At 35.8% G+C, this 17739-nt stretch overlaps 1 protein-coding gene across 1 annotated transcript in view; it reads left to right on the top strand.

The window, feature by feature from the left end:
• MEI4 (meiotic double-stranded break formation protein 4) overlaps nt 1-17739 on the top strand; it is a 123137-nt gene that overhangs the window by 53301 nt on the left and 52097 nt on the right. The window contains exon 3 of the mRNA XM_070419333.1: nt 16036-16167. Within this exon, the coding sequence (XP_070275434.1) occupies nt 16036-16167 (132 nt within the window). The remainder of the gene's footprint in view (nt 1-16035; nt 16168-17739) is intronic.

Below are 17739 nucleotides of genomic sequence, written 5' to 3'. Positions count from 1 at the left end.
CTGATTGGGTGTTTTTTGCTTCTTCGCATTTCAAATCTTTGACTTGATTCTTGCGCTCCTCTGGTCTGCTACTGGGTGTCTGTATAATATTCTTTATTTCAGTTTGTGTATGCTTAATTTCTAGTTGGTTCTTTATCATAGCATCGAGGGTCTCATTAGTTTTCGTGAGGGTCTCATCAAGTTTATTGGCAGCTTCTAGCACATTATTGCAAGCCCTCAAAATTGCGTTTTTTAGCTCTATATTCTCCATTTCTGTCATGTTTTTTTGTCTCTGCATTTTTTATGCTTTCTTGTGCTCCCCCTTGTGGTCTTTGTGCGCAGTCTTGTTCTAGTTGAGCCTTGATTGTTGTAGTTAATACTAGAGGGATTTGACCACCAGGCCGACTGGTTGTCATGCCAGGCAGATTAAGTGCTGGTGGATAAGTGTGTAAAACAACTATTACATGTTGTAATAAGTACAGTGAACTAAAAGAACAGAGTTAAGTAATGAACAATACAGGATTAGGATTTACTTAGCTTATTTAAGAGGTCACTTGTGACCTTTACAATAATAGTTAAGTGCAGTAGTTTGGGTAGAAACAGACTTAAGTAGTTTGAGAAATGAATGTGATATTTTTATTTTGAAAGAGAAGTTTTGATTTCCATCTGAAAAGGTAACAAGCCAACTTCCTTTATTAAAAACATACAGATTAATAATGACTCCTGGATAAGGTTGTCTTATATTTAATTTTTAGCATTATTTAACTTCTATTCACTTGATTCTCAACGCTGTTGACAGGAAAAGTATCATTCTCCCCATTTTATAAGTACGGATACTGGAGTTCATAGAGGCTGAGAAGCCCATCTTTTCATATCTTCTCCACTAGTCTTTCCATCAAATCAAGCTGACCTGGCCAACTGGTTGATATTAGGGAGAGCTTAAATATCTTTTATCAAATTCAAATAATCATGTTGCATGAGAGTTTCCAAGCGAAATATATTATTTGGGACATGCTTATACCAAGAAATTATTCATTGTTTATCTGAAATTCGAATTAACTCTATTTCCTGTATTTTAATTTGCTGAGTCTGGCAGCTCTAGTTGTATGATGCAATGAGATTTTCAGCTTCCTTTACAGTCTGTGCTGCAAAGAAAAAAAAAAAGAAAAAAGGAAAGAATCCCTTGATAGCATGTGCAATTGGCAACACTAGAAAATGTAAGACCTACGTTGATGGGCATGCCTAAGTGAATGCAAGTTAAAGTCAGCTAAATCAATGCATGCTGAGCAAGTCTGGCTTGTATATGTTGCCCACTATCAGATGTGGGATCTCATTAATGTCTATCGAATCTTCCCAGGTGAGAAGAGACATGACAAGACTGTTTTAATGAGTATAGAGGTGTACTTGGCAGATGGTCCAGCAATTTCTATTGCCAAGCAGCAAAAATCTGTAGTTAACACTTGAATGGATCTCTCAGCCTTCCTCCAGGCCACCTGTTGGGGACTCTGGCAGTCTTGCCCTGGCCTCAGAATGGCAAATGTTCTGGAAAAAGGGAATAGGAGCAATTTGTCCCAGTTCACCATGATTAGAAACTGATCTGCAGGCCAGCTGCTGCCAGTGAAAGCATCTTTAAGAGTGTGATCATAGACAGAAAACTGTACATGAGCTTCACAGGAGGCAAAGAAGTCATCTGCCTGGTGCCAGGGGATAAAAGGAAAAGGCAAGTTAGGCAATACATTTCAAAAGTATTTGTTTTAATATCAGTGTTAATCTCAAGCTTATACTGAGCCTCTAAGCTAGCGTTTTTCAACCTTTTTTTTTTTATCTCATGGTACACATAAACTAATTACTAAAATTCAGTGGCACACCAAAAATATATTTTTGCTGATCTGACCAAAGAATACGTATAATTTTAATTCATTCACACCAAATGGCTACTGTCGTGTTGGCTGCTGCCATTTTTAAAAAGATATTTTTATTAATGTTTAGAGAGAGAGAGAAAGGGGGAGTGAGAGATAGAAACATCACATGAGAGCAAAACATGGATTGGCTGCCTCTTGCATGTCTCCAACCAGGGATCAAGTTGCAACCCTGGCATGCACCTGGAATTGAACTGGCAACCTTTTCGTGCACTGGACAATGCCCAGCCAACAGAGCCACACATAGTTGTCATTTTTCTTATTTGACAATTTCAGGGAAAAGAGGTCATTGCCCCTGACTAAATAGTCAGGTATTGCATGCTTTAAAAATTCTTGCAGCACACCAGTTGAAAATCACTGCCCTGAGCTATTAATTTTATAACTAGGGGCCCAGTGCACGAATTCATGCACCTTGAAAGGAACTGTGGGCCACGAGGCTGAGGTGAGCACAGGGGCGGGTCTCAGCCCATCATCTACACCCTCGCCCAACCCCTCCCGCCACAACCCTGCTCCCACTGCTGCTGCTCCCATGCACTGACAGCGCCAGCCCGCTTGCACCACTGACAGTATGGAGCGAATGGGGCCAGCACCAGCAGCAGGTGTGAGCAGGGCCAGCACCATCAGTAGGTGCAAGCGGCGGCTGCTGTCCCGATTGCCCCTCAGGAGCAGGGGGAGGTGGAGAAGCCCTTGGGTGATTGGGGCTGGCAGCAGGTGCGAGCAGTGGCTCCGGTGCCAGCTGTGGATGTGAGTGGGGTTGGCACCAGCAACAGGTACGAGTGCCGGCAGGGACCTTGGCACACGGGAGCAAAGAATTTTCAGTAACCACTAAATGCTCACCCCAATGACAGCGAACAGCGCCCTGCCTTGGTCTGGCACCCCCACTGACTTGCTCCACCATCCTCCCGCCGCCGACGCCTGTCATGTTCCACACGTGCCCCCTGGTGGTCAACGCATGTCATAGCAACCAGTTGTTTGGTTGTTCTGCTGTTTGGTCTATTTGCATATTAGGGTTTTATACACACACACACACACACACACACACACACCCACCAGTAGCCCTGCGCACAAATCCATGCACCAGTAGCTTGGTTCCGCCCTCCAATAGCTCTCCCCGTCCCCCCTCCCTCCCGCCCCCCCTCATAGCTTGCTGCCCTGCCCCCTCCTGTTGCTCTCCGCTGCCCGCTTGTAGCCAGTAGCTTGATGCCACCCTCCTGTAGCACTCTGCCCACTGCCCCACCTTCCTGTAACTCCCTCTGCCCCCCCGCCCCCCAGCTTGCTGCCCTGCCCCCTCCTATAGCTCGCTGCGCCACCCTCCTGCTGATTCGTGATCTGGTCGTTATGTGGTCGGTCCTTATGCTTCACGGCGTAATGACCATTTGCATGTTACGTCTTTATTATATAGGATAGATGAAAAATTAATTAAAACAGACTTTGGGGGCCTTTTTAGTACTTGGATTCTATTAATAGAATCTTATTGCTATTAAATGGAAGATACATGTCATAGACACTCTGAATTTTTAATAATCAAAGGTTAATACATAAATAGGTCACAAAATATAGACGTGTCCACAAATGTAATACATTTTTTTCTGGTACACAAGCAGCAGTATCTATCCTTATTTGTATTTGGATATTATAAATGGTTTCTTTTTATATTGTAAGAATCCATTGTCTGTCTCCAAATTAATGCATATAAATATATCTTCTTGATTAGAACTCTTGCTGAGAGCAGGAAGAGAAAGAAAAAAATCTACTTAAAATCACAACTGCTTATATTGAAATTGATTGCATGATTGGATATTCAAGGGTATTTAATTAAAGCTCAGTTGTACTCTAATTTTCTTTTAGCAATTTATTAAAGTTGTGTAAATAGATTTCAGAGTCATCATTCCCTTGTTTATAGATGCATCTCTAGTATTGAAAAACAAATTTATTTTAAGCATACATGTGTTTGTTTGTCTGACATATACTTAAGAAAACAGTTTCTTGTATCAGATTTAATTTATTGGGGTAACAGTGGTTAATAAGGTTATATAGGTTTCAAGTGTACAGTTCTTTGATATATCATCTATATCTTGCATTGTGTGCCCACCACCCAAAGTCAAACCTTCTTCTGTCATCATATATTTGATCCCCTTTACTACCCCCCACCCACCTTCCCCCTCTGGGAACCCCCTTACTGTTGTCTGTGTCTATGAGTTTTTGTTTGCTTATTTTTCTTATTTGTTCATTGGTTGCTTTCAGTTTCATATCTCACATAATACTGTGCTTTCAGAGATTATTTCTGTAGTTTGTAGTGTTTTAAAATTAGTGTTTATATGCAAGCAAAGATATGCATTTATTAGCTTTTTTTTTTTTTTTTGCTAATTTGAGACACTATAATTATTTGATGTATGTACTTGGTTTCTAAGATCTTTTTCTAGGCAATTAATAAACTCACAGTGTATAAAGTAATCTAGTTTAGGATCCTGAGAGATGTGTGTGGAAATATATCTTATTTCTGTTCAAAAGAAGGTACTTAAATAATGATAATCTTTTTCTGTGAATTTTTAGCTAAAACATATTCATTATAGCTTTTCTTTATTATTTCCTGATTATATGCTTCCTGAAAAGCTCAATACTGGAATATGGAACAGCTGTTGTGAACCCATATGGATAAATATTCTTTGGGGAATCCACAAAGAATCATTTCCTATATTCCTTAATTACCAAAAGCTTAAATATGAACATTCTAAATATTTATTTTGATTACACAAATCATTTGGTTCAGTGAATATTAATGTATTAATTTAGATGAGAAAAAGATTAAGTAGGTAGAACTTTAAAAGTTTTTATTGATTTTTAGAGAGAGTGGAAGGGAGAGGGAATGAGAGAGAGAAACATCCATCGGCTGCCTCCTGCAGGTCCTCACTAAGATCAGGCCCCAAACCCTGACATGTGCTGGACCAGGAATCTAACTGGCAACCTCTCAGTGCATGGGTCGACACCCAATCACTGAGCCACGCTGGCTGGGCAAGCAGGTAGAACTTTTGAAGGTGAAAATAAAAGAATATATTAAACTATATGCATAGATTCTGTAGGAAATTGTGTCCATCTCACTGTTCTTGATTTTGTTTGGAGTCAGAAGAGGAAATGAGCTACTCTCCAGGCCAGTTATCTAGTGGTGATACAGAGTTAGACTCCCTGGAGTGGAGGTTGGGCTGGGGAACAAGGTAAACATCTGATACTTTGCCTAGAGTACAGCAAAAGGTAGCCTTCAGATTTCCTAGTCCACGGATACTTTCACGCAGTGGTGCCGAGGCATTAGGAGAGCAGGAGAAGCCACATGGGCTTTGATTCTCAATCCTCCAAAAGACCACCAGGAAAACACTATTGATTAAGCAAAGCAAAGTTTACAGAACAGCCCTTTGGCACAGTTGTAGTGGTATTTACAAATGGAAAAATTCAGGAAGGCTATTTATAGAATTTTAGGGCCTGAGCTCAATGATTTTCAGGTGGGTCTTGCCAAGTGTCAAACTGATTGGGACTAGCAAGAATTTGTAATGTAATAACTTTCGATTGATGGGCATAGCTAGGTGAGGATCCTGAAGCAAGTGTTAACAAGCAAATTATTTTGATTGACCACAATTTTTTATTCTAGGAGCTAGTATTTCCTGTTGGAAGCAGCTATGTTTTTAAATGCCCGGTCCCAGTATTTTTTAATATAGGGATAGAAAAGAAGTCTTTGTACCAGTATTGTTTAGCATAAGATCAGGAAATTGTACTTGGTCCAGTATTGCTTAGCTACTTACCTGTTGGTTTCATTTTTCAGCATTGACAGCTAGGTATGTTCTCCAAAGTGTCAATGAGAGAGGCAACAAACAAAAAAATAGCTATACTCTTCTCCTTCGTCTTTTCTGTCTCCTGGCTCTCCTCAAAAGCTGGTCCACAGCTTCTTCTGAACATTCTTATGAGGCCACCTATTCTGACACTATGCTGGGCTCTTGAATCCTGATTCTTTTCAGTGTCATGTTATCAGAATATGCAGAAGCCTTGATGATCAGCATAGCCATCCTTGTTCCCTGAGTTTCCCCTCCTTTAGACCAGATCTCACAGTGGTTGATTTTGAGTATTGCATGATTTTAAGTATTGCAGGTCATTTGATCATATTTTTCTGATCAAAACTACTTAAGAAATGATTTCCTTTCTACCAGCTTTTTGTAGCTACAATTGGTATTTAACATTTCCTCTCATACTTTCAGTTTTATGGTTAAACAGTCTTACTGTGTGTGTTACTTGCTTTATTCATTCAACTATTGATGGACACTTAGGTTGTTTTCATATCTTGGCTATTGTGAATAATGTTGTTATGAACATACATATATGTTTTCAAATTGTATTTTTGTTTTCCTTGGATAAATACCCAGAAGTGGAACTGGTGGATCTTATGGTAGCTCTTTTTTTTTTTATTTTTTTGAGGAACCTCCATACTGTTTTCCATAGTGGCTGTACCAACTTCATTCCCAGCAACAGTGCTAAAAAGGGTTACCTTTCTTCACATTCTTGCCAACACTTGGTTTTCCCTGTCTTTTGGATGACTGTCATTCTAACAGGTGTGAGGTGATATATTATTGTGGCTGTGATTGCGTTTCCCTGATGATTAGTGATGTTGAGTATCTTTTCATGTTCCTGTTGGCCTTCTGTATATCTTCTTTGGAAAAATGTCTATTCATATTTTCTGCCTATTTTTAATTGAATTGTTTGTTTTCTGTTGTTACTGTTTTTGAATTGTGAGTTCTTCATAATTTTGGATAATAGTCCCCTATCAGATAAATATTTGACTTGCAAATATTTTCCTCCATTGAGTAGGTTGCCTTTTCATTTTGTTGATGGCTTTTTTGCTATACTGAAGCATTTTATTTGTTATAGCCCCACTTGATTTTTGCTTTCATTGCCTTTTCTTTAAATGTTACATCCAAAAAAATCATTGCCAAAACTGATGTCAAGGAACGTACCACCCATGTGTTCTATTAGGATCTTTATAGTTTCAGGTCTTACATTCAAGTTGTTAATCCATGGTCAGTTAATTTTTGTGCATGGTGTAATATAGTGGCCCAGTGTCACTCTTTTCCACGTGGCTGTCCAGTTTTCTCAGCCCTATTTATTGAATAGACTATCTTTTCCTTATGGTATATTCTTGGCTCTGTTGAATAAATTAATTGACCATATATGTGGGGGTTTATTTCTGGGCTCTCTATTCTGTTCCACTGATCTATGTGTCTGTTTTGATTACTATAACTTTGGATTACATTTTGAAATCAGGGAGTGTGATGTCTCCAGCTCTGTTCTTTTTTCTCAATATTATTTTGGCTTTTTGCAGTCTCTTGTGGTTCCATACAAATTTTAGAATTGTTTCTATTTCTCTATAAAATGCTTTGGAATTTTGATAAGGTGGGGATTGTATTGAACCTATTAACTGGTTTAGGTAGTATGGACATTTTAACAGTATTAATTCTTCCAATCAGTAAGCATAGACTACCCATTTATTTGTGTCTTCTTCAATTCCTTTTATTAATGTCTTATAATTTACAGTATACAGATCTTTCACCTTCTTGGTTAAATGTTTCCTTGGGCATTTTTTTCTGATGCAATTATAAATAGGATTTTCTTAATTTCTATTTCTGGTAGCTTGTTAGTGTATAGAAATGCAATAGATTTCTATACATGGATTTAGTATTCTGCAACTTTATTGAATTCATTATTTGTAACATTTTTTTTGGTGTAGTCTTTAGGGTTTTCTATATATAACATCATATCATATGCAAATAGTGACCATATTGGTTGCCTTTTATTTATTTTTCTCGTCTAACTGCTCTGGTGAGTATTTCTAATACTTTGTTGAACAAAAGTGGTAATAGTGGGCTTCCTGTCTTGTTTCTGATCTTAGAGGAAAAGCTTTTCAGCTTTTCACCATTAAATATGATGTTAGCTGTGGGTTTATAATATATGGCCATTACTGTGTTGAGGTATGCTCCCTTATACCCACTTTCTTGAAAGTTTTTCTCATAAATGGATGTTGAATTTTTCTGCATATATTCAGATGATCATATAATCTTTATCTTTCATTTTGTTAATGTGATGTATCAAGTTAATTGATTTGCAGATGTTGAATCAATCTTGCATCCCTGCAATAAATCCTACTTGATCATGATGTATGATCCTTTTAATGTATTGTTGAATTTGTTTTGTTAAAATTTTGTTGAGGATTTTTACATCTATATTCATCAGGGATATTGGCCTGTAATTTTCTTTTCTTGTCTGATATAATTATTTCAAAAAAGGGACTTATTAGCATGAAAGACAGAGAAAGGGTTTATCTGTGGAGAGGGAGAGGAGTGCTGGCCAAGTTTCATTTCTTGACCTGGGGGTGGTACTTATTACATAAATGTTTATTTTCTAACTATTTGTTAAAATGTTGATGCTTGTGTGTGTTTTTATAACAATGCACTTTCTGTATACAAGTTATAGTTTGCAATGAAAAGACCTTACAATTAATTATGCAGTCACTATACTCTTGCAAATGCAAGAGGACATGACAGGAGTGTGTGGGTCAGTCTAAAGAGGACAATCCAGTAAGAATCTTGGTAGAAGATGCAGGCCTTCAACATATTCAACAACGGGTTTTCTTGTGAGGTGATGCTGAACGCTGCTTTAATGAGAATAAAAACAGGAATCCTGACTGGAAGTAGAATCCAGTAGAAACACATTTGGACAAACGTGTACAGTTTTGATGTTTAGGGCCACATTCTTTGTGTACTTCTAAGAAATTTCCCCTTGGTTTGAATCTAGAATTTTGGCAGGCATGATGTGGTTTCACTTAGACCCTCACTCCATTGCCTTTCCCCCACAGGACAGAGAAAGGTAGCAAGTGAGAATCTGTTTACAGTTGGATCACAATCTAGCTATTTTCAAGAGTCTACCTATCTTTGTTAATCAGTTCTCCCTGTATATGGTCCCTTGTCCTTCTACAGATGAGAAAACAAGAAAAAACTGATAGTGATTATAGGAAGTGATCTTGGCTTCCCTAAAGTATCAGTAACTTCTTTTTCATGTCAAGGCTGCAGCAAGGTCTGAGTCTGGTCAGGGGCTTCCACAGTGTGCAAAGGTGGCCAGCAGAGATGCACGAACTCCTGAGCTTGACTTGATTTTGTCATCTGAGTTTTCATTTTTCTTTGGTCTGTGGGCTGATTTCTGTTGAGCTGTGTCAGGTTTATTGTCCATCAGAAGCCAAAACTAATTTCCGAATGTGCCCTCACTATATATAGTACTGGCTCCAAGCCCTTTAAGGCGTCGCCATAATACCTTTTATATCACTTCTGTTGAACACTAGAAGTGCGGAGCTAATACTTTATGACCAAGATATTTTTATTAATGAAAAGGGTTACACTTCTCTCTTTTTCTGATTTATAGTTTTCTTTGTTTTGCCCTTGATATCTACTTATTCCTGAATAACAACTAATCCTTTTCATTCTTAAAATTTCTGTAAGCAATCCTCCTGTCTTCATCTAGATAGCTACAATTTTATTTTTCATTCTCACCCATCCATTGTCATTCTTTCTATAGGCACATTACTGTAAATACAATTAACTTGCTCAATAAGTTGAATTAAGCTAAAATACTCTCTTGTCTAAATGTTTTCATACATTGTCAAGTTTATTTTTGCTTTTTATTCATTCTCTTATAAGTATATATTTTAAATTATTATTAATAGTAAATATTTAAACTATTATTGGCCATTTCTGAGCTTCAAATTTATCATACCCATGCCCAATCCAATCCGATACTGTTGTTCAAAACCCCAGATCCAGTAGGAGCCAAAGATGGACTAGCAATATAAGTACTCCAACTTGACCTCAAGTAAGCACATAAACACTGTACTCCCTAAGTGATGCTTTGACCGGTAAACTTATTGTAATTGTGAATACCTCTATTTGGAATGCTCTCTTGTTAAATGTTCAATTCCAGTTTGTCCTAATGAAACTCTTGCCATCATCTGCCATCACCATCATATTTATTTTTTAAAGACTATATTTGCTTACCCCTTCAGGCTGTAGTTTATATCATAGTTCTTTTTCACACAAAATCAAGGACTTGGCTTATTACCTGGGTAGAAACTACAGAGGGTAAAAAATACTTTGTTATTCAAGCTAAAACCCCAGCCACAATTATACTTGTGTGCATTTTTAAAATTGGACCTAGTTTTGTTTTTTCTTTTATTTTTTATATGGTTGCTGTCATCTCCCTTACTAGTCTGGAAAATTTACATTGTCACATAGCCTGTTTCAGTATTTTCATTATGTTTTGGTACATGTATGTTTACTGCCATAAGTTTTCATTGAAAACTAATGTTTAAAATCAGTGTCCTTAGAAAAGTGTATTTCATATCTAATTTTCCTTTAGAGCATATCTCAAAAGCATCAGAGATCTTGCAAAATAGGTGCTTTATTTTGCATATCTTTTCATAAGGTAAAAAAAAAAAAATCACATGTACCATTAGAACTACAACAGTATTTGATTTACATTTACAGGGTGGGGCAAAAGTAGGTTTACAGTTCTAAATACACGAAACAGAGTTTATTCTTATATTATTTTCCCTGTGAACAACTGTAAGCCTGCTTTTGCCCATCCTGTATATCAGTCTAATTGGTTTCTTGAATTCATGTTTTCTTGAGCTTTTAAAACAGAAATATCAACATTAACACTACTCTAAAATGAAGTCATTTTTCTTCCTGGTCTCAACAAAGACACTTTTTTCCCCTTAATTTTTTTTTTAAAAAACTAATCACTTATTTTTTTTACATGTTTCACTGTATTATGATAAAAAAAGTATTCTATGTTATATATCATTGTAATGTTTGCTATATATAATAGATGCACCCAAATTCCTACATTGTTGGATATTTAGCGTTTTAAAAACACATAATTTATATATATATACACACACACACAAACACACACACAGAGTATTTTCATTCCCTCACATTGTTTAAATAGTATGTTCTTTGTTTTAATTTGGCTATTTTGAGATGTTGAACCCTTTTCTCAAATATTCAATTACTATTTCTATTTACTTCTCTGTGAATTACCTATTAATATTTTATATTAAGTGCTCAATGATGTTTTAACACTTTAAGTATATTTTACTAGTTCCATTAACTCTTAATAGATCTTTTACTCACAAGTTTTTTCTCACTTTTAGTTATTATACTTAAAACTTTTTATTTTTTTTATTTTTATTTTATTTTATTTATTTATTTTTTTATTGCTTAAAGTATTACAAAGGGTATTACATATGTGTCCTTTTTTTTCTTCCCCGCCCTTGACAGTCCCCTGGCTCCCCCTAGCCCCCAGTGTCTTATGTCCATTGGTTATGCTTATATACATGCATATAAGTCCTTCGGTTGATCTCTTACCCCCCTCCCTCCTGCCCCCCAACCCTCCCTGGCCTTTCCACTGCAGTTTGACAATCAGTTTGAGGCAGCTCTGCCTCTGTATCTATTATTGTTCAAAAGTTTATAATGGTCTTTATTATCCATGAATGAGTGAGATCATGTGGTATTTTTCCCCAAGAAACCAGAAACACCAATCAGAAAGGATATGTGCACCCGTATGTTCATAGCAGCACAATTCACCATAGCTAAGATCTGGAAACAGCCTAAGTGCCCATCAGTAGATGAATGGATTAAAACTTTTTATATGTGAACTTTTTTTTGTCTTACTCATTTTATTGCTCAAAACTTAGAAAAGTTATTACCTGGCCAGAACTCTAATGAACATAAGTATTATTTTCTGGTATTAGCTACTTAATCTACCTTTAATTCACTTTACTATGGATATTTTAATTAACCAGTGAGCATCCCAAGTTCTTTCTGTCCAAAATTTCCATCACTTTGCCCTTTTTTCCCCCAATGAGTATATTAACATGATGTGGAAGATACTTTTAAGTGATGCTGTAGAATTTGGGTAGTAGTTTTCCTCTGTTAAAGAGATCTAACAGTTAATGCATTAGAAAATGAAAAGAGCCTTTCTCTTTTATTTGGAATTTAATATTTCCTAGATATATCTTGGTTTCAGTGTATCGATTTTGTTTGAAAACTGGAGTCCTGTTTCCTATATCTGATCTTTTGTTCATTCTAGAAAGATTTATTTACTTTGAACTTTGATGATTTATTCTGATTCATTTGTTCAAGAACTTATGATTTTCACAATATCTAACTCTTATGTGTACCTGATTTTCTTTATTTCTTCCATTACTATTTAAATTTGCTTTTATTATGAGCTTCCTGAGACCATAAACCTTATTTATTTTGTCCCCATGTTTTTATCTTTCTTCTCTATGAACTCTGTAGCTTTAGTAACGCGGCCAACAAATGCTAGTATCAGAATATGCTTTCTTTTGGTGCAGATTAAAATGAAATATAAAAGTAGGTCTGAACAACCTTAAAATAAATTGTCACAGAAAAGGGAAACAGTCCTCTTCAGAATACCAAATAAAAGGAGACTCCAGGGATAATTTTCCCTTTTTTTAAAGTCCAACTTTTACAGGTCCCTTTGGTACTATTCAGTAAGTATTAAACTACCGTTTGTTTTATTCATTAAAAATGTCTCATTTCTTTTCTTAAGAACAAAATTATGGATTCATATACTTGTGCCTAGCACACAGTTATAGATTAACATATTTTTTTCTCTAAGTGTTTTGACGACAATATGCCAAAGGCTTATTATGGCTTTTATTCTTGCTGTTGAGGAATTATGTGTCAGTCTAATTGTTCTTTTCTGTTAGTATATATTATGCTTCCCTTACCTGTGAATGCTTGTTGTTCTTATGCCTGGAAAACTTTCTTCCTTTATATTTCCCTGTGTTGTTTCTTCTCCAGATGTCTCTCTCTATTAAAAAAAGAAATCTATATAAACATATAACACCTATTGTTAACCTCAATTCATATTTACACATTCTCTTTTTTACATTCTGAATGATTTCTTTACATCTATTTCCAACTTACTATCTTTCCTTCTAGTTGGCTATTTTTGTTATTCAGTGAGTTTTTATTTCTCAGTTTCAGTTGCTTTTAGGATATCCAAATTTATTATTACTGTTTAAAAGATGATGGCTTATTTTCAAGTTTATTTGGTCACTGCTTAGTATTAGTCCATGTTTGTCAAAATTTTATCTGTTGGTTTTCCCAAGAACTAAATTGGAGATGTTTTCTTCAAAAGTGATTTTGTAATGGTTTCCATGATGAATCTTACCAAATATTCCCAGAAATTGAAGAGGAAAGAACACTCTTAAACTCAATATATGAGGCCAGCATTACCTAGCTACCAAAGTCAGATAAGGACACTACAAGAAAAGTAACTATAGGCCAATATCCCTGGTAATTATCTTTGTAAAAATTATCAACAAAATATTATCAAATCAAACTCAACAGCACATTAAAAGGATCAAACACCATGATCAAGGGCAATTTATTTCTGGAATACAAAAATGGTTCAGTAAATGTGATACACCATATAAAGAACTAGATGAAAAGCATATGACTATCTCAATAGATGCAGAAAAGACATTTGTCAACATAACACCCTTTCATTATGACAACTCTCAACAAATTGGGTACAGAAGGAACATACCTCAGGAAGATGTGCTAGAATAGATAAAGATGGCATGGGTGTTGAGCGAGTTTCCCATGGTTTCCATTATGGTAGCCTTGCCTAGAATGTTATGTCAGCCCTGGCCTCCTTGTCAGCCTGTCTCAAAAGTTCTGCTGTATTTACAAAAGAACAGTGTCAAATATGATGTAAAGAAGAGAAGAGATGCCATTTTTATAATAGTTTACACAAATTTAATTACCTAATGGTTATATACTTTCGTTTTTGCTCTCATATGAACTTCAGTCATATTGGGGAGACAACAGTTCATAGCTATAGCATGGAAAATCTCTCTGATGAAATTTAGTTCTCAACAATGTCCTCTACCAGGACTTTACTAACTCTAGAAAAGTAGATTTTATTGCTGGTATTTAACTTTTCAAGGGTTAGTGAATTAACCTTATATAACCTTCAATACTTTTATATTAGCATTCTACATTATAATAACTTTTAACACTTATTGAGCACTTACTAGGTGCCTGGCACTATGTTAACCATTTTTATTGAATCTTAATATGCACAGCAATTTTAGGAAGCAGGTGCTGTCACAATCACTAGTTTGCAGATGTGGAAACTGAGACATAACAGTTAAACTAAGTTGTTAGTACAAGTGAATAAGTAGTGGAGCTGGGTTTGACACAGACAGTGTTGGGCTTCTGAATCTGCAAACCTCTTACTCACTAAAGTCCCTCTTATTTTACTGTGAACTCTTTCTTCACTTTAAGCAGGGGTGGGGAACCTTTTTTCTTCCAAGGGCCATTTGGATATTTATAACATTATTCGAGGACCATACAAAATTGTCAACTTAAAAATTAGTCTGCTATATTTGGTCAAACATTTCATTAACTCACCCCTAATGCCTTGGCAGGGCCATACCAAATGATTTTTGGGCCTTTTGGGTCCAGGTGCTGGAGGTTCCCCACACCTGCCACAAAGAATTAAATACTGAGAAAGGAGATAAGTAAAAATTTAAAGCATTAGCGAAATACCCAAAAGAAGGTTTTCAGAGCTTAGATAAGCATACTCTTTCTTTTCAGGTACAAAGAAAATAATCTGAAAATAATAAGTAGTACTGGAATATTACAAGGGGTGTCTGAACCAATTATATGTTTAAGAAATAACAAGATAAGTAACTAGACCTCTATGGTAATATATTGATGTGATTTTATGATTAAGTTGATTTAGAAAACTATTATTAATAGCTAGTTATGTTTGCCCAGAATATTAATAAAATTGCTTTTGAACTCTATAATCCATTAATTTTATTATATTGACTGACTTTTAAAATTAAAATATATCTTTAAAATGCCAATCGGAGCCCTGGCTAAGTGGCTCAGTCAGTTGCAGCATTGTCCTGTACATCAAAAGGTGGCAATTCAATTCCTGGTCAGGGTACATACCTAAGTTGCAGTTTTGATCCCCCATGCAGCGCATGTGGGAGGCAGTTCATCCGTGTTTCTGTCTCACATCCATGTGTCTCTTTCTCTCTCTCTTCCTCTCCCTCTAAAGTAAATAAAAACATATCCTAGGATTAGGGTTAAAGATGTCGTTTTGAGAAATATCTACATAAGTGTTCACCGTAAAGAATATGAGTGACATGTGTCATATGGCATTTACTATTAAATAAATAAATCATTTAAACATTTTATATATAAAATCCATGTCTCCTTAGTATGCTTTTCAGCTTATGTAGAACAATCATAAGGTAGATGCTATTTCTGGGTTTTGAGATTCTCCTTGAAGCATCCTTCCTCCCAGATATTTTAAAGGATATATTTACTGCATTTCCAGCTGTGAGTTATATACCCCTTATTTAATGTGATTAATAATCAACTGGCCTTTCTTCTAATAACTATATGTGAAATAGTTTATTGTCTCCAACTGTCCTTTTATTAGTGCTAAGTACTTTTGTGGCCTCTGGATGAAAATTTAGAGCCCCTCATTTTATTCTCCTCACTCTAAAGAGCTTGGCTTTTGACTTGTGAAGACTAGAGAAGTACCTCCACATAGAAGTGGGACTCATACTACACCAGTAGCTCTCCCCAACGACATCTCCAAACTTCTCTCTTTCACCCCTTTTCTGTATCTGTCTATATTAATCTATCCATCTAGTGGCTACGGGCTTAAGAGTCTTAGTTTGTCATCTCTTTTTTCATCTTGTATATAGTCTATCATCTAAATGGTTACATCATCTTTTGATACTTCAGCTAAAATATCCATTTTGCACCTTGTCATACAATTAAAAATATGAACTGCTATATAAAATTTCATTACTTACATTATTATTTATCTATTGCATAATTGTGCTTGAGACTCACTCACCTAGAATTTATTGACACTTTTTGTACTCCCCACAGCGTGGAGCTCACTGGTGAAGTGTTAGAAAATGTCCACTAAATCTATTTTGACCTGAGTTGACAAAAAGTAGAACCCTACGCATTTTTATCTTCAGTTTCAGGTACAGCATTGTGTGTCTCAGAGTCTGGTAACCCTGGGAAGTTGCAGCTTGTTGAGAAAATCTATAATACCTCTGCTTCTATCAGAAGTAAATAGCTTCATTGATGATCTGGATGCCATCAATCAGGTATTTATAACTGAAACTGTACCTCTCCTTTATTGTTAATAGGGCTGTAGCTTTTCTTTCCCATCCCCTCCCTTCTCTTTGCCAGGCTGATATTTTATTTATTACCTTATTTCTTATGTATATGAATACTATTACTGCCTACTGAAATTATAGAAAGCTTTTTTCAGAAAATAGTTTTCAAAATAACATCCTGTTACTTGTACTTCTATACATGTACCAAAGGTGCCACTGGTGACAGCAAAGGGATGCTTAGGTGAAGGGCCTTAAATCTCCAAGCAGGCAGCATGTTCCTAAAGCAAAGCAGTGAGAGAAAGTGGATGGGAGAGGGTGCTAAGTGGAGCATAGCCTCTGACCAGTGGTGATTCTTCCTAATCGCTGTGAGAATCGTCTGGCTAAATTTAAACATCTAGTTCCCAAGCCATATATCATTCATATTAAATGGAGGTCTCTGTTGTTAAACCTCTCCAGGTGATTCCAAAGTGTGTCCGAGGTTGAAAACCAGTGCTCTAAGCCCTTTTATATGTATATCTTATATCACTGCTGACAGATAGGTCTAAGGAACAGCAGTCATTCCCATATTGTAATGTTGACTGGTATATTATACATTCATTTTGTTAGCATATTTAAGATGATTGCTGTTTCTATGGTAGAATTAAGTACAATTAAAGGAAAAAAGAGGCTGGTAGAAGTGTTTTGGTAAAGAGGAAAAAATTAAGAATACAAAAATGTATGTATATAATTTCAAGTACCTTTAACCAAGTTCTTACTTCTGAGTTCTCTACACTATATTTAATGGCATATGCCAAAAATACTGTATAATCTAATTGAATTCAGTGAATGACATGGCAAATCATCTAGTCAGCAGTTTGTTCAAGTGACTACTAAGTGGTAAACTCTCTTAAGAACTCTGTTAGATAATTTTTTAATATAATTGCTACTGATCTCAAGGACTTAAAAGTCAATTTCAGAAAGAAATAAGGCACATTTTACTAATTTAAAAAAAAGCAAAGTGTCAAAATGCCTAGTGCTGTTTGTAGGAGCTCCAAGATCAAAGAAGTGATCAAGGTAGGTTGCAAGTCCCTGCAAAGACTTCATGAAAAGGGAACAACTTGAAAAATGGGTTTAAGTTGAAAAAGAGATGATAACAGAATATAAAAACTTTGCATGTTTTTAAAAAATGTGTGCCCAGGATTCTGAGAAGACAGGTAAGGTCATGGCATTTAAAAACAGGAAGTGGGGGGGGGGGGGGGAGGGAATGAGGACACATTTGTAATTCCTTAACTAATAAAGAATTTAAAGATTTAAAAAACAACAACAAATAAATAAATAAATGAAGTAATGTGGGAAATTAGCTCATCAAGTGAGATTATTTGTGTGGAGAATAACAAAATACAGAAAAAAAAATATTTAGTTATATACTCTCATTTAATTTTCACAAAACTTCATGAAGTAGTTATATTTTTTACTTACATTATAATGAAATCAAATTTTAGAGCAGTTAAGTAACTTGACCAAGATTGCAGAAAGAACATATGCTAAAGATATAACTCATACCCTGGCCCTCTAATTGTT

Source organism: Myotis yumanensis, unplaced genomic scaffold (assembly GCF_028538775.1).
Source record: "Myotis yumanensis isolate MYYU_CA2020_CCGP unplaced genomic scaffold, mMyoYum1.0.hap1 SCAF_6, whole genome shotgun sequence".
In the NCBI taxonomy this organism is placed as follows: domain Eukaryota; kingdom Metazoa; phylum Chordata; class Mammalia; order Chiroptera; family Vespertilionidae; genus Myotis; species Myotis yumanensis.
Note: the sequence above shows the minus strand (reverse complement) of the source record. Positions and strands in the feature narration are given on the sequence as shown.